General features: G+C 42.6%; 2 protein-coding genes across 5 annotated transcripts in view; one reads left to right on the top strand and one right to left on the bottom strand.

Annotated features, from left to right (window-relative positions):
• The window catches only part of NAPB (NSF attachment protein beta), a 49853-nt gene extending 44562 nt beyond the window's left edge, over positions 1–5291 (top strand). For both annotated transcript variants that reach the window (XM_004477026.5, XM_023584227.2), the window contains 2 exons: positions 787–837; positions 1893–5291. In XM_004477026.5, the coding sequence (XP_004477083.1) occupies positions 787–837; positions 1893–2003 (162 nt within the window). In that variant the 3' untranslated portion in view covers positions 2004–5291. The remainder of the gene's footprint in view (positions 1–786; positions 838–1892) is intronic.
• Positions 221–18544, bottom strand: GZF1 (GDNF inducible zinc finger protein 1). Of its 3 annotated transcripts, XR_009183165.2 has the most exons (9): positions 17336–18544; positions 16689–16811; positions 13770–15163; positions 12238–12332; positions 10495–10662; positions 9682–9839; positions 8897–9319; positions 6826–6892; positions 221–705 (listed from the first exon to the last, which is right to left on the bottom strand). XR_009183165.2 is itself a non-coding variant. In XM_058286777.2 (7 exons), the coding sequence occupies exons 3-7, from the start codon at positions 15140–15142 to the stop codon at positions 8972–8974; spliced, it is 2142 nt and encodes a 713-aa protein (XP_058142760.1). In that variant the 5' UTR covers positions 15143–15163; positions 16689–16811; positions 17336–18544; the 3' UTR covers positions 7105–8971. The 3 variants fall into 3 exon arrangements, 2 of the variants coding, with proteins under 2 accessions (XP_058142760.1, XP_058142761.1); XM_058286777.2 differs by lacking the exons at positions 221–705; positions 6826–6892 and having other exon boundaries at positions 7105–9319; XM_058286778.2 differs by lacking the exons at positions 221–705; positions 6826–6892 and having other exon boundaries at positions 7105–9273.
• Positions 18545–23317: the final 4773 nt, after the last annotated feature.

Genomic DNA, 23317 nt, shown 5'->3' with positions numbered 1-23317 from the left:
AGAACTTTGAAGTTAAAAAAGCCTTTGCTGTCAAATGACAACATCCAGCTGGGATGGGTATTAAGAGAAATTTTAATTCTATGAAGACCACTAATTGAGGGGACCTCATATTTTCTTTTTAATTACATGGACCTTTAGTTGCCATTAGAGATAGGGATATAAGCATTGTGTTCTGGCACAGGCAGTTTAAAAACATTGATAAAAAAGCTGGGTCTCTGGCTTGGGTTAATTCTTGACCTGTATTTGAATATTTCCCCAAGTTATTTGGCAATATCGTTTTGTTTTGTTTTTTTCTCTCCCCTTCCCCCGCCCCAGTTGTCTGTGTCCACCTGCTGCATATTCTTGTTTTTGTCCGCTTCTGTTGTTGTCAGCAGCACGGGAATCTCTGTTTCTTTTTGTTGTGTCATCTTGCTGCGTCAACTCTCCGTGTGGGCAGCGCCATTCCTGGGTAGGCTGCACCTTCTTTCATGCTGAGCGGCTCTTCTTACGGGGCACACTCCTTGCACGTGGGGCTCCCCCACGCGGGGGACACCCCTGTGTGGCACGGCACTCCTTGTGCGCATCAGCACTGCTCATGGGCCAGCTCCACATGGGTCAAGGAAGCCCAGGGTATGAACCGCGGACCTCCCATGTGGTAGGTGGACGCCGTATCCACTGGGTCAAGTCCGCGTCCCAGCAATATCGCTTAATGTGATACCAAGGCAGCTGTTTGTGGATTAAAAGTATCAGTTAACAGATGAGACTTCAGCCTACCAAACTAATTTTTCCATATTTTTATTCTACCAGAAACTACTAGAAGCTCATGAAGAGCAGAACAGTGAAGCTTATACTGAAGCAGTAAGTTGTTTCTTTGGGATATAATACATTCTTTGAAGGTTTATGTTACTGAAACTTATTTTCCTTTTCATTGGGCAAATTATGAACATTTACTTTAACATTATTCCAGCATAAAAAGTTGTATTTTCCAAATGTCATTTTTTTGATATATTCCACAAACCTTTAAAATTAGTCCCATTAGCCATTAAAGTATTCTGAAATCCCAGTTGCATTTAGCACTATTTCTTGGCTTAAGCACAAAACTGTAATTTAACTGTGAGGCTAGTTCAATAGTAAAATATCACACAATGTCATAATTTGTTATTTTAATGTTTTCTTTGGAAAATCTGATCTATAAATAACTGTAAAGTAAAATTAGTTAAAATACAAGTTTACATATAAAAATTAAACAGTGGGATTTTGCTGTGTTCTTAGCATAAAAGATTTCTGTCTTTACACTGTCTTTTTTTGTTTTCCCATGTTTAGCCACCTTACATTTAGAATCAAGCATATTTCTCAGTTTCCTCCATTAATACATTAATCTCTGAAGAGATATCTTTGAAGAGAGTGGAAAGGAATGTTTTACTATTTTACTTTTGCTACCAAACCATGTTCAAATTGAAGTTTCAATTTTTGGTAGTACCTTGAAATGCATTAAGAAAATTCTGCTTCTGCCCTCTTAATTTTGCTATTAAGTTTTTCCATGTTAAATGAATATTAGAGCTCTATTAATTTTCCATGTTCCCTTCTAATTCCTATATAGAAATTCCATGATCTCATCTAATTTCCTTTGTCACATTAAATGCACTCTTCCAGTTATGAAGTTGTTAAGAATTGTTGCCTTGAGCATGTTAGCATACAGAATCACATAAAAAGCACAGGAATTTGTCAGCACCATTAGAATATTCACAAGATAATGAAAAATAAATTCTTTTTAATGAGTAAGATTATAAAGGAAATGAACCATGAAGAAAGTTGGTTGGATTATCTCTATAAATGTTAAACATGTTGGGACACTATTGTTGTTTTTATTATATTTCTGTGGAATAATTCCTGTTCCTCTTCCCTTAAACTAGGTAAAGGAATTTGACTCAATATCTCGCTTGGATCAGTGGCTTACTACCATGTTGCTTCGGATCAAAAAGTCCATCCAAGGGGATGGAGAAGGAGATGGAGACCTAAAATGAAATGTTCATATTTTTGTGGCATGCAGCTAACTCCTCTTTATTTTTGACTTAGGGCCAAGTGATCTTGATGGGATGCCCATTTCATGGCTTACTTTTGTTGCGTATAAACCAGACGACCTCTGTATTGTTAAACACACCGTGTTGGTGTTATGGTTAAATGAATGAGTGGGAGGTGCCTCTTCATGTATGTATAATGGGCTAATTCATACTTGTCAGAATCCCCAGAGTTTTCTCAAACACTTCCTAATCTGTCTCTATTATTTTGATATTGACAGAGCCTGTTTTCAATCTTGCCATATGTTTTTATGTCCTTTTTCTTGGGCTTGAGTACCCAACCCAGTTCCAGTACATGCATTGCATATTCTCTGTACATTAGCATCTGGATGTATTCTTTAAATGTGCGTATTTAGTTTGGAATGATTCTTAGGAATGAGTAGAAGTTTCTCCATTAGAAATTATGTTTTAATTATCCTGTGACTACTTTGATGGTGCTAGTGCAAAGTCCCCATGCTTTTATATGGTTGTATGTGCTAACATGTAAATGGTAACATTTCAGAACAGCCTGGATCTGCTGGCATCACTGACATTGTGTGGGGGGAGCTTCCTGGCAGAGCTTGCTTTTATACCTGGAAGAATGTTGAGATGAATTTGACAGCTTCTTTATGAACACATATTCCTAAAATTTAGGAATCCCTTTCTTTTATATTTACATAAAGGTATTTTAATTGGCACTTACTTATTTTTGATTTTCATGTATTTTCCCACACTGAGGTAGTGTCTAATGTGCCAGAGTCATTTAAATTTTGGCCAGGTGAGTGGATGACCTAAGCTGAAGCTTGAGAGTGAATGTAGTTAATTTTGCCCATTTATTGAACATGCTGGGTGAGGTGGGGTAGGTCTGGCTCAGGGGGTTACCATGTGCCTCATTGGGCAAGAACCTCCAACTTCTAAGGAGACATGCTTTTTCTCTTAGCTGATAGAATTATTTTAGTTTGTGTGTTTGAACTCTGTCCTGATAGCTTTAGTTTAAATAATATATGCTCTCTTGATTCATTAACTTGATATCCTACCCACTGTGTTATGTGCAGATACTGTACTTTAGATATGGTCATTTTTTCTGAATTACCTCTGTACATATTTTCATGCTTAAATATGTTGTGCTTAGTATGCATTTGTTATGAGATATAATCCATGGTTCTTTGAAAATTATGCTGCTGTCATTAATGACAGATAATGAAATTCCCCATTTTATGTCAGATAATAAGTGACAGTATTTGAATGGTGTTTTTATTTTTGGATGGTGATCAGTGAGATTATTGGTAGGATTTTGTTGGGCAGAGGTTGAATGGGTGTGCCCAGGCCAAAGGCAGGAGCAAGGGAAAAGGTTTGGGGAATAGTGGAAGAAAGGAGGGAACAGGAAATGAAGTTGAAAAGGGCTGATTTGAGGCCAGATTGTGGCGGTGAGGATATGTGTGTGTGCAGGGCAGCTGGTGAAGCCAAAAACTCGGTGATGTCATAGCATCAGGTAGGGGTAGAGGGAATAAACCAGAGACATGGATATTCTGGCTGTGGGACCTGGAGCCCGGTAAGGGTATCTTTGGGATTCCTTCCTTACTAAAGGTCTAAGATTCTTAAATGAAAGCTGATTATCACTTAAGGGAAACTCTGGGGTATAGCCCAGTGGGTACTTGTATTAGTCAGGGTTCCCTAGGGAAACAGTCAACAGGAGATATCTATAAATAGTATGAGGTTTTATAAGAGTCTCTCATGTGACCGTCAGGATGTACAAGTCCAGGTTCTGCAGGTAGGCTGCAAACCAGGGGCTCTGGTGAAGTCCAGTGAAGGTCCTTGGTGAGTTTCCGAGAGACATTGGCTGTCCAAAGATGAGCTGGGTAAGTCTCTCTGAATGCTGAAGTCCTTCCCCTTTTAACGCATTCACCTGATTGGATAAAGCGTCACTCGTTGACAGCAGTCTCCCTGGTTGATGTAGATGTAATCAGCCTTCTATGTAGTAAACTCAGTGATGACTAAAACCCCATAAATGTCCTTGTATTACAATTAGCCCAATGCTTCCTTGACAAAACAACTGGGCACAATTACCTGGCCAAGTTGACACATTAGTCTGACCATTACAGTACCGCTTCCCTTCCTCTTAGGATCCGTTAGGAAAAGTCATCAGAGAGAAAAGTATGTTCTTGTTGCTGTTCCTAATATAATCTAAAACCAGCCAAATGCACTTTTGTGAAAATGACACATGGAAAGTGGTTTTGTAATAATAGCTTGTTATCCTCTGGCTTTAAGTATGTTCCATTTGGAGAGCATTAACAGTAGCCAGCCAGTATGCTTGTTTCATAGATAATTTACAAAGTTTATTTCTAATTGTTAAAGAGTCTTCTCATCTCACCACTTAAAAACCAAATGATCCCTTTTTAGACAGTTCTGTTTAGCTTTCACCGTATTCTAAAAGACCTCTCTCTAAAGAGGTAAGACTTTTAAATATATTACTTGTAAAATTTTATCCTGTCCATTACCCTTTCTGTTTGTATTGAAATAAACCCTGGGATTAGTGCCTGCATAAGGAATTAATATATATTTTTAATGATTGACATGAAAAGAATAAAAATAATTACAATGACTCGAACAGACCTGCCAAAAGGGAAAAGGGGGATGAGAGGGAAAAGGGCAGGGAGCAGTATGCCAACATATTTCCTTTGAATGTGTATTGACACAGGTTTTGTTCAAGATGCATATGAGCTAGGTTTTCAGAATTTATAGGACATTATTTATGAACAAAATGTAATGGTTAGGTTACAGATAGCATATTGTAGCAAGTCTGAAGTTGGTTCATAAGTTAAAATTTCTTACAGAAAAGCTTTGCTTTTTGTGGTAACATTTTTATAGTTCATATCCCTTGAGTTCCTTTTTTATTTAACAATATAAAAACAGTATTTTTGCAGTTGTGACCTTGTGTGGTGGTGTCACTATAACAAAGTATATGCAATAGCCTTTGTGCAGTTTGTCCTCCGGTATCATGCATTTTAAACTGTCTGAATGCAAACCTTTGTGACTTTCTTTTGAGGATTTGGCAGCCTAGCATGTCACCTGTAACCTACCCACCTGTGGTATGAACTGCGATTATAGCAGGTTTCCTGCCTTGTGAAATACCAAGATCACTGCTTGGTGTTCACCTCCCTAACTATCCATGTAACACAATAAATGTTTCTTAGCAGAAAGAGTATGTATGTTTTATGTGAACCTGTAACTAAATAAAGTGGACATTATGAGTAATATCTGTACTAGTCTTTCCTAGCTAAATTTACACAACTCCGAGGAACTTCCTTCCCTTTAAGTTGTTCCTTAAGTTTAAGGCAATGTGCATTAATTTTCTGGGCTGTTTGAATACCCATTCAAAAAACAGCTTGACCATATTAAAACTTCAATCTCTTGATAGAAAGCTAGCGCCCTATAATCCTGTACTGCAGGTATTTGGAGCTTACGAAGAAACCGTAGTAACAGTCTTTGATGGAGTCCACTAAATATGCATAACCGCTTTGTTAACCTCACATTCTCACCCCTTCCTGCTGCTCCATTAGGGAACCTTGCTTATATAGGGTCTACAGTCACTTGCAATGTTAAGGCGTGGTTCCTGAATGACTGTTAGATGATGGGCAGGTCAGAAACTCTGAAGCCTGGCACCCCTACCCCCAAGACATTTTGCAGGTTTGTGTAGGGAGGAGGGGGAAGCCTACTGGCCACCTAGTCCTGAAGTTCTGAGAGAGGAAGAGGACCCCAGTGTGGGGGTAGTGCAGGTCACTTTCTCTTGTTACAGAACAGTGATTTAGGGTCCTACAAGTACATTCATGGTGACTTAAAACAGTACAAAGCGAATCTTTTAAAATGAGTAGTAGACTAGGCTATCATATTAGGAATTCTCTAGAGAAGCTGTTGATTACTGAGTTAGTTTATCATTCAGATTTCTCTTCTTGGGATAGTTTCCTAACAGAAATAATGTACCATGGTGGTTTAGACATGATCTTGCCAGCTCTGATAAAAACCCTTTACACATTGGCAGAGTTAAGTGGGTGGCTCAGTTATAAAAGCATAGCTAGGTGATCCTCTGACTCGTGTTCATAACCTGCTCAGTTCCCTCCAGGCCCTAATGGCCCTTCTTAAATCACACCTGTCCTGTCTAGTTCATAGATGCAAATGGTGCCCAACCAAAATGATGTTGGTACTTCCAGGGGACATGAATGAACACTAAGTGGGCAAGCATTCATTTGATTTCAGAAAGAGTTGGAACTCTCTGGTGTGACAACGTTTACCTATTACCAGGTTAGAATTAAATTATAATTTACATTTAAATTAGTTTGGATAATGACCTGCAGCAAAACTACATTTCTGCTAAAATCACGTGGCCATTTTTTTCAAATTGTACAGTAAAAATTTTGGCTAAAACCAAAGGCAGCAGAACTCTTTGTGGAGTTTGGGTTGGGCCAAGAGTATTTCACACAAATGGCTGAAAGTCACCAAGTAGGCTCTTAAACATCCTTTACTGATGCTCTGCTTGCAGTGTACCACCACATGGGGCATCCTAGATGATGCTCTGGGATCACTGCATGCAGTGTGTGACCTCACTTGAAAGCCAGGTAGCTATTTTGGAAAAAGAAATCTTTTTCTTAATAGATCTCCTTTCTTAATAGAGAATTTTCTGCAGGATTTGTGGATTTTTTTTTTATCAGGGGCAGCCATGCATATAAAGGGGTCTGATACATAATACAACATGAAGAAACTGGCAAGGTACCATTAACATTGATATACTCACTAGTATCAAGCTGTACACATTTTTTCTATGTAAGATGTCAGTTTTATTCATCATGGGTCCTTCATGTCTGAAAAATAAATGTGGAATCCATCCATATAGTTAAGAGGAACACATTTTTAAATATATTCATCTTAGGACAATACTAAATAAAGGCTTACAGATCCTGATTTTTAAATTTATTCATTTGTATAACTAAGCAAATTATGCTTCTCTCAATTAAGAATTTTATTTCTCCAGAGCCTAAATCCTAATGGAAACAAACTCAGAACTGCAAAGCTATTTTTAAGAAGCAAACATTTATTAACACATTTGACAGTTTTTTGTATAACTTCTAAAGAAAGAAATTCAAGAAAAAATTATTTTAGTAGGTAACAAAATAATCTATTTAAATTCCTCCTCATCAAGATAACTTTATTTCATGAAATAGTACATCAGCCAGACAGGTTCATTCTTCTTTTATCAAAAGTAAAATACAACGGTTGTGTGACAGTTACTATTTTCTGTTCTGAAAACAACTTACAGGATATAATGACATTTTCATAATTGAATCTGAAAGTAATTTGGGACTACTGTCTTCCAGAGCAGGTGTAAAACATGTTATCAGCACCTGAAACAGCATGTAGTGGCTTTAATATTTACTTTAACATGTCACAAGTTAAAACAAAATATGCTTAGGAAAAATGTCTCCCCTCATTGGTTTCTGGCATAGTACAGCTATGCCTTCATTCTGAATGGATAAAAGACCTTCCTCTTAAAAAGAAACTGCTTTCACAGCAAAGTTAATAAATTAGAAAGTAGGAAACAAAAGCAACTAGTGAGCAAAAGAACTCTAGTCCTTCAAGGTTCTCTTTTTAAATTAAAGTTTAAGGGTTACAAGCAAATCAGAGCACTTCACAAGCATGTGTCAAAATACCAATGTTACAGAAACCAAGAATTAAGCTTAGCAAATACAGCAGAATTATCTTTTCACTGTGAATTCATTTAAGCAAAATTAAGTTCAGCAAGAGACAGCTAAAGGGACATCTGAGACAAAAGTTATTAGTTCTTCACATTCATTCTTAAGGTGCAAAGACCAATGGTCCCTTCTGTCTTGTTTCACACATGCCACTGAGGAAATGTGGCAATTGTCTCAGTCTTTATATATGGACATGAGAAAGTTAAGATTCTGAAAATTACAAAATTAAGTCAGAAAAACCTAGCAAAAATACTAATACTCTGTGCTCCAGACCTGCCATAATCACCTCATTTTGCTACTCATGAATTAAACTACACGGCTTTCAAATGTTCCTAAACCCTCTTGCTTAATTTTTCACACCTCTTTGCAAAAAATACACCCTTGCTGCTAGAATCTTTGGTAGGACAGCCTTTACCTAATGAGATTTTTAGGAATGAAACCAAATTGCCACATCTTATTTCAAAGTTTGATTTGATAGCAACTCTCCTAAGCTGCATATAGACTGTGAGTAGAGGTTATACTGAGCTTTTTTGAAATCTTCAATTTGCCATTTCTTTTTTAGTGCCTAAAACTAATAGAAAAAAGGAATGCAGTAACCTCTCTCTTCAGTCCCATTTGAAGGTCTTTGGAGCAGATCTGATTTGACTCAACGTGACGGAAAAACCTGCAAACACATGACTCCAGTTTCCTTTCAGCTGGGACTCAGACTTGGCAAAAAAGAAATCGAACAAACAGAAAAACCTTAAAAGTATCAGAAATAAATCCACATGGAAGGTTAAGGCAGGGTGAGAGACCAAGGAAACTGTTAACAGCAAGCTGGACCAGTGTTCTGTACTCTATAGTGAAATCAAGCAGTTGTCCAAACTTCATAGACATCAATATAAGCATGAGAATGAAAAATGAATACAACCCACTCCAGAATTAGGTGCAGTTAACTGACTCATTTGTTGATAAAAGGGTAGCTGAGATCATGCACATCAGGATTTTTAAGGGAAAGCTTTAAAAATTCTTTGATAAAGACGTGCAAGTTAACAGAAATTCAGGAAAAGCTGTGGAAACTATTCTTGTCCACATCTTTGCCCACAGATAATTCCTGTTCCTAGTCACTGGCATTACCTTGAATATGGCTATAACACACTCAAAAGACTTGCAGGATGGGATGGAATCTGGTTGGCACATAACTTCCACCTCTTATTCCATGTTGGTCAGAGAGTGAAGTTGGGGTGTCGGGTCTGTCTGTGGTGTCAGTTCACTGAGGTCACCAAGGGTAGTGGCGAGCAGAGTGTCCTGGGGCCCCACAGAGTCATCCGGCTTGCAGGCCCCACTTGCAGAACTGTTCTCTCGCACAGTTGTTATGCTACCTTGAACTGGGGCCAGGCTGTGAAAGTGGCCATTTTCTGCAAAGGACAGCAATTTATCTGGAAGTCTAGGTGATGCATACTCTTCATCAGGCTGTTCAGTCTTGTGGCCCTCTTCATTCTTAGGTGAGCCATCTACAATAACAAGGAAAGACTTCCATGGAGTATTCTTATCATGTATCTACAAATCAAACACAAACAAAAGTCACTCAGTGTGTCAAGGTCATCTTCTCATTCACAGAGACCTATTAACAAGGGCATTTTTTAAACAATAGTAACTTAAATTTGATTTCTACTACTGCACAACCCCTTTCCTTCCCTAATCATTAGATGTTCTCCTTTAACCACCATCACTTAGATAGTATTTACCATGGATTGGGCTTTCCTTGCGACTTGGTTCTTAACTCTCCCTGCAGAGAAAACCTGAGGTGAAAAAGCCTGTTGTCTTCTATAACCACCTTATGGAATGATGGCAGACTCCTTTCTGACTGTTTATGTCTACCCATATCTAAGACTTCCAAAATAAAGCTGACTGCTGCTTACTGAGGTGTGCCGCCGGAGAGTGGACTTGTCTGTGAAGGTCCGCCCACATGCGTTACACATAAATGGCTTCTCGCCTGTATGGATGCGATGGTGGCGCTGGAGGGCATTGAGCTGGGTGAACTGCTTACCACACTGGTCACAACAGTAGGGACGTTCCCCTGAGACAGGAAGAGAAGAAAATTATCTCTTTAGCCTACATAGTTAATTCTGAAAACATCTGGGAATAATGCTATTTGCAAACACTGGCAAAGCTTCCATATTCCACTCTGAGGATGGCTATCGTGAGTATCACTCAAGGGCCAGCGGACAGAGGTTCAAATCTGCTACCCTCTAAGACCAAGAGTCTATGGCCTACTGGAAAGAGGACCAAAAAATACCACTTCTTCCAAAGTAAGGGCATAATTCTTAAAAATTCCAGGTCCCATAATAACTGAGTCTGCATGTGTGTCTGTATACGCTAATGTCTAAATTGTTATCCTTAATTCCAACCTGAAAATGTAAAAAGGTTCACATGATCACTCCATTCAAAATCCCTACCACCTATAAACTGTCCTCCTTAATAAAAATTCCAAGAAGCAAGGGGATTTGGTTGTCTTCCATTGCACACATGAATGATCCTATTTTTCAATTTCTCAGAACCAGAAATTAGAACTTCAAAAGTAATTTTTTTTTTTAAATGCTGTTATACAAAATTTGGCCAAAGTTCTCACCTGAAGTTTAATTCCAAATAATTTTCTAATAAATTTAAAACCTTTGGTATGATTTTTTCCCTGGCAACCTGAACTCCCTTCTCTGGTGATATTCCAGTCTTACCTGTGTGGACTTTAATATGCTGGTAAAGAGAGTTCCGCTGGGCAAAAGTCCTGAAACAAACTTCACATTTAAAGGGTTTGGATCCGGTATGGATTCTATTGTGATGTTTTAAATATTCCTTAGAAGCAAAACTCTTGCCACATGTTTCACACATAAAAGGTCTTTCACCTACATGAAAAAACAACATAAAAAGTTAGAAACAATACAGGCACCAAAAACAAGGGAAGAACAGGTTCACACTCCTAAAACACCCTACACGGATTCCTCCAAAGTGCCCTGGTGGACGGTAGATTACAGCTTCTGGGTAAAACTATCATAAAATCCATATTCCTATAAGCTGTTTGCTATTTGCTTAAAGTCAGTATAAAATCTCCTCGGAAATCTCAAGAAACAAAGATGCCATTGGAGTAAAAGAGGTCTTGTTAGTCAGCTTTGCCATTTTGGAAATTTAATCATTCCAAACAAGAAAATCATCTTACTTCTGTTCGGAGGAACTGCTGGATTATCTACAAAGAAGCTCTTCGGTGGATGTTTATGAGAATAAAAACCCCTCTTGAAAGGAGAGGCAGTTTACAAATGTCTATATATGTTTATCTCTTCTAGAGTAGCAACCAGTCAGCTTGACTGGATTGTAAGACAAGAAGAAATTTTAATAGCATCTCACTTTTTGTAGTGTGAGCCCTTCAGTCCCACAAATCAGTCTCATTTAATTTTCAGATATGCCACTGATATCAGAAACATCAAAATAATCAAATCTGAATGCATTAATATTCTCAGCAAATGACCAATTCTGTTATAAACTTCACTGTGACCTCTGCTTACCCCAACCCTCAAGCTTCCAGGAAACATCATCTCTGCTCATTTTGCAGTCAAGTAATTCAGGTCAACAGATACCTGATTTATCTCCACTGCATTGGAACTTAATGTTCATATGCTTAGGAGTAAAAACAAAGAAGCAAGCAAAGGAGGAGGAACTGAATTAGAATAATCATTGGAGTACTCAACAGTGTGGTAACAGGAGGTTCTGGACCTCAGGGTTACTGTGTTCACTCAGAATAGAGCCAACTTAATTTTTCCCTCACATAATAAAATCATACCACAAGAATTTTGGAAAAGAGAAATGAGATAATCCCACCACCTTAATACATCATATAACTATTTTCGAGACGTACCTGAAGATTTTTTAATATAATTGGGATAACTGTATGCATAATTGTACATTTTTCAATTTCATATCCTACAAAGGTGTTTTCTTACAGTTCAAAATCATTACTCCAAATGGCCGGGTTATAAACCAAGAGGGGCAGATTTACCCAGAATTTACAGAACCACTTCAAGCTTGGACAATTAAGTTGTTTCCAACTCTTTGTAATTAAAAATAACAAGAAGATAAATAATAGCATGTAGCTTTTCCCATATTTTTGAAAATTTCTTTAGGACAGATTCCTAAAAGGAACTTTTGGCTAATCTGTAGGAACTCTTTCAGGCCTCTTGATACATAAGACCTACAAAATAACTTTCCATAGGGTCTCTAATTCATACTGCCCCTAATTACTTGCCAGGAGCCCACTGGCAGGCACTGGGCACAGGGGGCATGGTTTTTGTTTTCCTCATTTAATAGATGGAAAAGCTGCATCATAGTTTTAACCTGCACCACTTCTGTAGATGCCAATTTGTAAATTAATAAATTGCAGTTTCCTACAGCTAGGAAAGACATTCAATCACAACAGCATGAGTATTTACCTGTGTGACACCTTTTATGATAAATCAGCATGTGGTTCTGAGTGAATCTTGCACCACATTCATCACAGACAAAAGGTTTTTCCCCTGTATGAATTCTGAAAGTACAACATTCAGATGGTAACTTAGGATGTATTTCAAACCTTGCTTTGCAATACAATTTCCACTCTAGCCAGCAACAATAGTTTACTCTGGAGAACTAATGAGAAGGACTGACGTGAAAGATGAAGAGGCCCACAATACAGAGCAAAGTCCAGTTCTGCACAAGGCCAGCATGGCAAGCTTCCCCTGGCCCAATGACCTGTGGACCTGCACCTGCTCATATGCCTTACTGTTTCTGCTGTGAGACATTTGCAGGTGGAGACCACGCCGTCACATATCTCATAAAAGATGAAAGCACCATCTAATGTCTGCAAAGCTTTCTTGTTCAGAATCATCAGCCACACAAACACCTTATGAACTACAGCTGACAAAATACCATATGATCAAAATTCCGACTATTTGCTAATACTTCGTAACCAATCTAGAGAGAACTGCCCTCAAACGCTGAAGAAAATTTGTTTCTGAGAATTACATTTAATTTCATAACTATTGTAAAGTAGCAGCCATCCAGGATTCACTGAACACTTCCTAAGTCAATTATTTTAAGTTTAGTATATGTAATAGAAGACAGTGGACATCTTGCTACCACCCCAAAGACCAACTCAGGTTTGAGGGCAAATCTAGACTAGAGTATTTGAAAACTGCTTTTCTGAATTTCAGACACAAATACTATGAAGTGTCATGACACGTACTTAAAACCAGACCACCACTCTCCTACAGTTCCAAAACAAATCAACAAATAGAAAACACTGTCTGTACTAATTCTGGAGGTTAGACTCACACTTTCTGGCACACTTTCAAGCCTTGAGAACTGAAAGACGAGAAATGGTTCCTGAAGCCTAAAATATGATGTCATTGAGGTCTTTAATGGGCTTGGGGGACCCAGATGGTCACAGAACTCGAGTTCTAAGGGAAGAGTGAGGAAAAGTGAAATCAAGGTAATCAGCCAACTCTTCCTCAAGTGTGGACGGCACTGTATGCTCCACGGGCTACTCCTGTCTCAAGACAAGACCCCTAGGGTCTGAGGGTTTCCATGCCCTCTGCAGATGCAGAGATGCTCTATGCTATCTGCAGGATTTTGCTCTACTCCCACATGAAGAAGGTGGAAGGGGTGTCCCCTGAGGCCTGAGGCCCGCAGGAACACTGCAATGTTTCTGAAAAGCTCAAGAACCACCTCTCACAGCCTCTTTACCCAGAAAGAGAATTCAAAGATGTCTCAAAATCAGCCTTCCAACCTCTGGAGGGGAACAAGTTAAGATGTGAAAAAATCTAGACCACACTGGCCTGAATCCTAGCACAACCTCCATTTACCAACCCGTTTCAGGAAAAGAAAATCCCAGTAAGCAGATAAGGCACCTTCTGAAAAGAACCAAATGTTGCATGGGTCTCCACCAACCCCCAGCCCACTCCAGTGAGCCAACAGCCAGCCATACCTCATGTGGGTCTTGAGGGCTGAGGGCTGAGAGAACCGGGCCTCGCACTCGGTGCAGCCGTATGGCTTGTCCCCAGTGTGCGTGCGCTCGTGGAGCCGCAACGCCGTCTTGGAGCTCAGGCCCTTGCCGCACTGCTGGCACTGGTGCCGCTCCCCGCCCCCCTCGTGCACCTGCAGCACATGCCGCTTCACGTCCTTCTTCCTCTTGAACTTCTTCCCGCACAGCTCACATGGGAAGTGACGCTCACTGCTGTGCACATGGCGCTGGTGGCCCTTGAGGTTGCAGCGGTTGGCGAAGGTCTGGCCACAGGTGTCACAGCGGTAGACCACCTCGGCAGCCACACCATGGCGGTGCTGGATGTGCTTCAGGAAGCTCTTCTCATATAAAAACGCTTTCTCGCAAGTCGTGCACTGGAAGTTGCTCTTCTTCTTATCCCCCTCCTCGTCCTCCTCTTCGTCTTCTTCCTCCTCCTCCCCTGCCTTTTGCAGCACTTTGTCCAACCCAATACCGGCAGTGCCTTCCTCATTTTTGGGATTTGCATTTTTCGTAACTGGCTCCACCTCTGTTCCTGCATTGTCTGGGCCTGCATCTTGGGGACACTTGTATTCCCCCACATCAACCTCAGCACTCTTCTGCTGCTCTCGGAGTCTTCTTGTATATTTCTTTTTAGGGATTTCCACAAACACCTTTCTTCCAGCCAGCCTTCCACTGGCTCGCCTGATTTTAGGGTAGAGAGGCTTAACTACATCTTTTTTCTTGTCAGGTTTCTCCTTGGACTTCCTCGGCAGAGTTGGCAACATGCCATTGCTGATTCTCTCTACTGGGTAATCTGAAGGATCCAAAAGGCCATTGGAATGAGGCCCATCCGTGGCTGGGCTGGCCCTTAAGTCAGGAACAATGCTGACTTGGGAGCCACTGTTTCCTTCTGCCTCCTGAGACTCTGAGAAATTCTGCAATTCCAAAAGGACCGATTCTAACATTTGTTTCTTTAATTGGAAACAAGTCTCCGATAGGTCCAAACATTTTAGCTTTTCGGCCATTTCCAACATTCGTTGCACCCGGTCTTCTTCCACCTGTACCTTGGCTGTATAGACAAACTCAAGAAAAGAAGCAAAGTCGACAACTTGCACTTCATTTAAGTAGACGTTAGTCCTGGTGCCATCCACAGTTTTCTCATTAAGGAACATTTCCTTGAAGAACTTGCTCGTGGCTGCCAGCACAGCTTTATGGGCCACAAATTCTTCCCGGACTCCCTGATATTCCACGCTGACAGTCACATCACACAGGTGACCAAGAAGGCGGAGCTGATGCATTTCATTCAAAAGGTTCAATGGTGAGGATTTGGATTCCAGCAGAACAGCACCACTTTCCATCTTTCTGCTTTCTAGAAACAGCTTTGAAAGAAACACAAGAATTAATGTATGAGCAACACCTGAAGTAAAAGGACTAAAAATTATGAGGATTATTTCAGTTCTTCAGAGAATACAAATTAACAACCTGACATTCCTCATGAAAAAATTCAAATTTCATTTCACTTCCTAGGACAGCTTTCTGAAGAGAAACCCTGGATACACATTTATAAGATAATGTTTGCATGATCAAATAGAATATTACTAAGATTTCCCCCAAATGATATACACAAATGTTAAGTGAATTATGATTAACGAAATACATTAAAGCAGTAATTTGCTTATCAAAGTAATTTTTCTAGTATGCTTCAGACATAGATCCCCAAAACTGTTAACAGACTTGACGGCAACAATATGTGGTTCTCTGGTCTGAAAACCAGATATTCCCAATAAAACACTTGTCCACCACTGTCTAGCAGCAAACCTTAGAGAATCTCCTGAAAACTACAAGCCAAATGCATAACTTTCCATGAGAAAAACTTCCTAGAAAAGTAGTCCACAATCAATAGCCATTTCCAACACCATTTAGCCAACACCAATAGCCATTTCCAACACATTTCCAATCACTTCATAATTGAATTATTACTCTACTGAAAGAATCCAAGTTCACAGAAGAATGACTGCCTATGTATAGTGCTCATGACACTGCCTGTGACTTGCCGGCAAGGTATTACTAGCTTCCCGGGAACCAGGTGCTTTTATGAACCCTACTTCACAGATGAAGAACTATAAGGAGCTCAGTAATTGGTGAAGCTGGGGCTTGACCCTGGGTCTGGTGTAACCCTCTGGACTCACACACTGAAACCACTCAATGCACTCCTCACCTTGGCCTTGTAAAATGCCAAGAGCTGCCTTTAAAACCATTCATCTTTCAACAGCAGCTGGCACTGCAGATTTCATCTGCCACCCCTTAAAAGTCTCCTCTATTTGGCTTCTGTGATACCATACCATCTTAGGCCGTTTCTTCTGCTCTGCTAGCTTCACCCTCTCCTCATACTCCCTAAATATCTGTCTGGCTTTCTCCCCAAGGTTCAAGCCCAATATTCTGCTCTGAGATCTGCCTTCCTCTTACAAGTTGACTTTTGACTCCTAAACCTCCACCCTGCCATAGTACCCACTTTCCTTTTAACCCCGTTCAGCCATATTTTAGATGTCCCCTCAAACTTAACATGCTAGAGCAGAACTTAACATGGTCTTCTCTGAAAAGCAAGTCCTACCAGCAAGTGGTACCTAGGGCTACAGCTGGCTTCCCACCCCACCCCACCCCCAATATGATAAATAAGGGAAATGTGACTGTCTTCAGAGCCATAACTGCGAAAAACACAAGAGGCAGGAAGACTCTGCAGTAAGCTGTGCAAACGCATTGACAAAAGCTAAATAAAGGATTTATTTTTTTGGGGGGTGGGAGGAAGTAATGGAAGGGGTGGTAGGCCAAAGGGGTGTCAATGTTGCCAGCCCCACCACTGGAAGAAATGGCTGCAACGCCTCTTGGCCTGAGGCCCATACTCACCACCAGCCTTCTGACTTCCCCAACCTCTGCTGACAGCGCACCTCGATCAGATGTAGTGGGACGGGGATCTCTCGGGGCAAATCAATAAACCAGTTTCTGAGTCCAATGTCCTATATTGTTAGACTATAAGGAGAGAATGCATTAATCATTGCGACAAGAATACTTCCGGCCTGGCTGACAATTCTATTTCTCATTGTAATTTATTGGCATTCAGGGTTTTCTGGCAGCCTTGCATATGAATTAAGGACAGCTATTTCCTAGGAGCCAGGGCTCCTCCTACTCTCACAGTTCTGGTCCTTGGGATATAGCAAGGCCGGAGCCAGAGGCCCTCTCCCAGAGACCCCATTCTTCCCCAAACCCTTCCAAAGGTCATTCCATAAACTCTTTTTAATGAGACTGTAGGTGCCCGGTTTCTCGGGCTTAAAACCTTATCATCCCTGCCCTACGTGCAACCCGGTCCCAAGCACGCATATGCCCAGGCGGCGGGGGCTCCTCGGCACCCTCCCATTGCTCTCTGGGTCGGAGTCTGCCTCCCACCAAGTGAGACCTGCGCCGCTACTCTGCACGCTCTGCCACCCTCACTTCCCCACCCGACACTTCCCGAACAAAATACAGCAGACAAAACCAGAAAGGCAGGGCTCACTCACTCTTGCAGTAGCCAAGTCCCACTCTTCAGTTTGACGTCGGCGGCCTTGGAAACCCGTCTCCTGCCTCTCCGAGGGAGGCATCCACGGTGCACCCGCGTGGACTAAGCCCACGGGACCCGCCCCGCTCCTCCGGCAAGGCCTTTGGGCAGGCCTGGCTCCTCTGGGAAGGACCCGCTCCTCCGGGAAGGCCTCTAGGCAGGCCACGCTCCTCCGGGAAGGCCTCTGGGCAGGCCACGCTCCTCCGGCAAGGCCTCTGGGCAGGCCCGGATCCTCTGGGAAGGACCCACTCCTCCAGGAAGGCCTCCGGGCAGGCCCGGCTCCTCCGGGAAGGAATCCGGGCAGGGCCCGCTCCTCGGGAAAGGCACCGCGCGGCCGATCCACCGCTTCCCAGATGCGAGCGCCCACGGCCCCGCAGCCGAGGAAAGCAGGAAGGTGGTCCTAGCCCTCACCTCACTGCGGGGCCGCTGCGCTGACCCTGGACCAGGTCAGGGAGCTGCGAGTCCCGCTGGGGCTGCAGCGCGGCCCACGGACGGACGCAGCCGATTGGCCGCCTCAACCTCCGCCTCGCCCGGGTCGGTCCCGCCCCTGCGCGGGCGAGGGAGCGGCTGCGCGCGCGCCCTATGCGGGAACCGCTCTGGGACTTTACGTGAGACGCCATACTTGAGGGCCGCGGCGACGGGCAGGCCGCGCCGATGACGTCATCGCCGTAGCCAAAGGACGCCTGCGCAGAAGACAGTGACGCTGGTACTGAGGCCGTGGAGGATGCGTTGGCCCCCGCAGTGCGCAGTCCCGAAGGGTCAGTGAGGTTTTGGCGCGTGCCGTTTTCCACGTGCTCTCTCCCGGCCGCTAACCTCGCGGCACTGGCCGCTGGCGGTCCCCTGCGCGCCGCCTGACTTACCAGAATCTACTGCCGAGATGGGGCGGGCTTAAGGCCCAGACCCTAAGCATTGGGCCACCATCGTTGGACAGGGGTGCTTCGCCCCCACAAATGCAAAGTGGTGGGCACGGCCCCAACAAAGAACCTTTCGCACGTTCTGCTGAAAGCTCATCAGGCGAAACGCTGGGTATGCGCGCCCCAAGCTTCTTGCGCGCAGAGGAAGATTTCTCGCTCTTCTTTCATCCCTGCGTCTAAGCGTTTGACCTTGGCACATTTGAGAACCGAAACCACACCTTCCCGTTGTCAGTACACGGCGTTGTACCAGGAGCCTCCTGGCCAGGCAAAGTATTTGTTCAGTTCAGGAAATTCCAGAAAGATCTAACAACTCTGTCGACACAATTTTAAGCCCTGAGATTTGTTGAATCCCTCAGCTCAAAACCTTGCTGTTTCCACCCATCCTTACCCAATTCTAATCCCTCCTCTCATTTTGAAACACCTCCCTGTATTAGATGTATAGTTCTTTGTAGATTGTATCATGTCTTTCTCTTCCTGTTAGCAGAAAGCTCTGGGTTCTGGGCTTCTAAGTTCTTGGCTATGTTGCATAAAAGAATTTAAGGATACACAATAGGATAGCAATGGAGTAAAGAGCTCATTAAACAAAACTAGGAATGAGATAAGGATACAATGGGAGACATGAGTTGCAGGCCTGCTGCTGGCTAAGATACCCATGTGGAGCCGCAGGTTAAGCCTTTTTTGAGACTTCCTCCTCCTTCATTAGCTGTTTGTTCTGATGTGGTTGCTTTAAGATCCCAGCTGGTTAGCTCTCAAGGGACCAATCTGGAGTTATCTGGTGCTTCCCCGTAAGTGGGAAAAGTTCCAAATGGGACACTTTTGGCAGGGGTCTCAGTGGGTCTTTCTGGCTTTGTTTTTTAGTAGCAGCTTTCCGCTCAAAGGGCTTTCAATTCTTTCACAGCCATATTCACAGCTGGGTCCCTGCTGTTTTCTCTTTTTCCCTATACTATCTTAGTATGTGAAATACTAACTTAAATACGGGGGTGATAAGTCAGTCTTGTGGGTTTCTTCTGATTTTTTTTTAAAGATTTATTTTTATTTATTTAATTCCCCTCCCCTCCCCCCAGTTGTCTGTTTTCTGTGTCTTTTTGCTGCGTCTTGTTTCTTTGTCCGCTTCTGTTGTTGTCAGCGGCACGGGAAGTGTGGGCAGCGCCATTCCTCGGCAGGCTGCTCCCTCCTTCGCGCTGGGCAGCTCTCCTTATGGGTGCACTCCTTGCGCGTGGGGCTCCCCTATGCGGGGGACACCCCTGTGTAGCACGGCACTCCTTGCGCGCATCAGCACTGCGCATGGGCCAGCACCACACGGGTCAAGGAGGCCCGGGGCTTGAACCGCGGACCTCCCATGTGGTAGACGTCCCATGTGGTAGACGGACGCCCTAACCACTGGGCCAAAGTCCGTTTCCCTCTTATGATTTTAAGCTCAGGAAATACTTCCCTTTCTAAAAGTTTAAAAATATTCAATCCTAGTTTTTTCTACCTTTATTATGGTTTGATTTAAAAAAAAATACTTAGCACTTGAATTCCTCTGGGATATATTCTAATATATTGTGAGGTAAAAGGTGATTTTTCTACCAAATTATTAACCAATCATGCCCAAATAGCTTAATAAATATTCCTTCAGTTCTTCAATGATTTTAATTCTTCTCAAGTGTTAGAAATCCACCCTCTTCCCAGGCACCAGATGCTCTCTGTGCTACTCTGTTCATTGGTTGAAACATGTTGCTCTTTACATATATGTATCCCATACTTTTTTTTTTCCTTTTAGAAGATAGCGGATATTGAACCCAGGACCTTGTACTTGCAAAGCAGGTGCTCAACCACTGAGCTCCATGCACTCTGCTTTCACATACTGTTTGTTGTTGTTTTTCCATGCTGTTTTAAAATCTGGTGGGTTTGCTCTATTCTCATAACTCATACCAGTGATTATCACCTACTTATTCTTCCAGGATAGGATTTGTTGGAGAAAAGTGGCATTCACTGGGACACGGAGACTGATTGACCACAGGCAGAAAAGAATTTATTGAGAAGCTCTCCCAAATGAGAAGGTCTGAAGAACAGACTTCAGCCCCCCCACCAGCATGGTGAGGGTCTGAAGAGAGACTTCAGCCCACTCCTGGAAGGAGGGATTTGAATTTATACAGAACTTTCCTAGGCAGGGAAGTGATAGTTGGTGGGAGGGGTTTGAGGGTCCAAGTAAAGTGCCGGGACCAATAGGAAGCCCTAGAGGTGAAAATTTTCCTTGATAATGATTAGAGAATAGTGGGTTAGGGAGTTTATGGTTTATCTGTAGGGATTAAAGGGTTTCTTTATCTCCCTGCAATATGTAAATAGAGAAGTTTTCCTCTCCCTCTGATATGCAGGTAGAAGTAGTAAAGATCTCCATCTCCCTCTGATATGCAGATGGTGAAGATCTCTCCTTCCGCTCCTGTCTCTATGGGGTTTCTTTGTTTAACCTGTGGGAAAGTGCCCTGCAGTGCCCTCAGACACAGAGGAGGGAGTTTGCCTTTTTCCCAATGCATATCAGGGGAAACTGAGCTACAGCTTGTTAATTATTGCAAACCTCTAAATTCCTCTTTGTTTGTTTATATATATATATTTATATAGGGGGACCTGGGTATTGGGATATGGTACTGGGCAGGATGAGAGGGTGAGGGGATTTGGGGCATCAGCTCGATTCTGGCTATTTCCTGCTGTCAAGGGGCAGGGAAAAGAAGTTCCCTTCCATCCTGAACAGTGGGCTGTGGTTTCAGGTCACGCTGGGTTTGGTATTGTTCATGAAGCAGAAAGACGCCATTTATGTATCCCTGGATTGTTGACTGTGTGATTTGATGTATGAATTAGACAAGACACTGTAAGAGACAAGGACCAAAAAGAAGCAGCAGCAATACTATTAATAATGGTGCTATACCAAGGTGGAAGGGAAAATGGACGTTAAATGTGTGGAACCAAAGTAAATGGGGGGTAAGAGAGGAGTTTCTTGAGAGTACACAAGGATGGATATAAAACATGTAATATTACACCATAACATATAGGAGATGACAGACTGATAATGTAAACCATAATGTAAAACATAGGATAACTAAAAATGTAAAGAACTGTGTATCCTAAAGTATGCACCATAATGTAAACACAGATGTCACCTTGTTAGAAAGCTAATGTCTCAGACTCTGTACATCACTTTAAGTAAATATGATATGAATAGGGCGTAAGAGTATCACTGTGGAAGGGAAAAGGTTTTCTGGTGGATGTGTGGGAGTGCTGTATATTATATATATACATTGCTGTGGTCTAGGACTCCTGTGAAGAAAAGCTGAATAATTGGGGGGGGGGGGGGGGGGGGGGAGAAAAAAAAAGAAAAAAATAGGATGTGGAATTTTTTCAAGTCAACATTCTTTATCTAAGTTCTTTATCTAACTTTATCCAAGTTCGTTCTTTATCTAACTTTATCCAAGTTCTTTATCTATCCTTTAAACTCATCGCTATATGCCATTCCCTAGTAAGGGACCATGACATTATATTGGGCTTCAAATTTCGGGGAGTTCTGGATCACAGAGTGTTTCAACAATGGCAATGGAGGGATACTGGTATGGGATACCAATGACAGGTGATATATGACTGACAGGGAGCGGTACAGAACATATGTCCAGGGTGCATGGCAATGTTTGGATATACTCATAGTGGCAACAATTAAAAACCACAGTAGGGGGGGTACTGGGTTCCTGGCCAGTGGTGCTCTGTCGTGGTCCCTAGGGGAGCAGCGACAGTCTCCCAGGTACAGTGTGGGGGCCGGGAGGGAGTGAGGGTTCAACAGTGAGCCCCTGATACTAATGACTATGCTTGTGAGCTGATAAACCCAAAATAATAACAAGGCCTAGAGCAACTTTGTGCCTGGGAATTTCCTTCTGTCAGCCTTCATGTTACTCAAATGTGGCCAGTCTCGAAGCCAAACTCAGCATGTAAATGCAATGCCTTCCCCCCAGCGTGGGACATGACACCCGGGGATGAGCCTCCCTGGCAACGAGGGACCACTATCAACTACCAACTGATGATGCAACTGGAAAATGACCTTATACGGAAGGTTCAATGCGGATCAGCAGAATATCCATGTCTACATAAAATACCATGACTTTAAAATGCTGTTTGACCTAAAGTAAGGGGGAAATGGAAAGGAGAAATGAGTTTATATGGCTACGAGTTTCTAAAAAAGAGTCTGGAGGCTGGCAGAAGGTTTGCCCTCATGCACAACTGAGCAGAGTCAGAGAGACAGATAAAGCAGATACAACCCCCAGATATTGGTTCCTTTGAGGGCTAAAGAGACCCATGGGAGTTATGGTCATGGCCGATGGGGTTAACTACCAGGGCAGATGGCCCCTCTTTGGAAATGGTGTTTATGTGTGATGAATCTGGACTCAGATGGGATCTCCCTTCATAAGACTTTCATGCTAATGTGCTGGAGGTGCAGTTAATGTTGGGGTTTAAGATATATTTAGGGGATTTGAATCTCTGGACTGACAATGTGATAGCCAGATCCTGAGCCTCAACAGACTCCAGCACCTACAATCTGATTTATTGGACTTACCACACTCAGCTAAGATGGAGGTGAAGAAGGACAACCACCACACCATGGAGCCTAGAGTGATTACAACTGAAAATGGGAGGATTGCATCCAGCATCCAGGTGGAATCTGAGCCTCCTCTTGACATAAAGGTGCAATGGACACAACCAATCCAGTGTCCACATAGAAGAGGTGGCATTGGATTGGGAAAAGTGGACATAATGGACAAAGGGTATGGGGAAAGGCAGGAAGAGATGAGAGGTGGAGGCGTCTTCGGGACATGGAGCTGCCCTGGATGGTGCTTCAGAGGTAATCACCGGACATTGTAAATCCTCACAGGGCCTACATGATGGAATAGAGGAGAGTATGGGCCATGATGTGAACCAATGTATATGAGGTGCAGAGGTGCCCAAAGATGTACTTACCAAATCCAATGGATGTGTCATGATGATGGGAACGAGTGTTGTTGGGGGGGGGG

The sequence above is a fragment of the Dasypus novemcinctus genome, chromosome 24 (genome assembly GCF_030445035.2).
Source record: "Dasypus novemcinctus isolate mDasNov1 chromosome 24, mDasNov1.1.hap2, whole genome shotgun sequence".
In the NCBI taxonomy this organism is placed as follows: domain Eukaryota; kingdom Metazoa; phylum Chordata; class Mammalia; order Cingulata; family Dasypodidae; genus Dasypus; species Dasypus novemcinctus.
The sequence above is the reverse complement of the archived record's forward strand: the minus strand, read 5'-3'. Positions and strand labels throughout refer to the sequence as shown.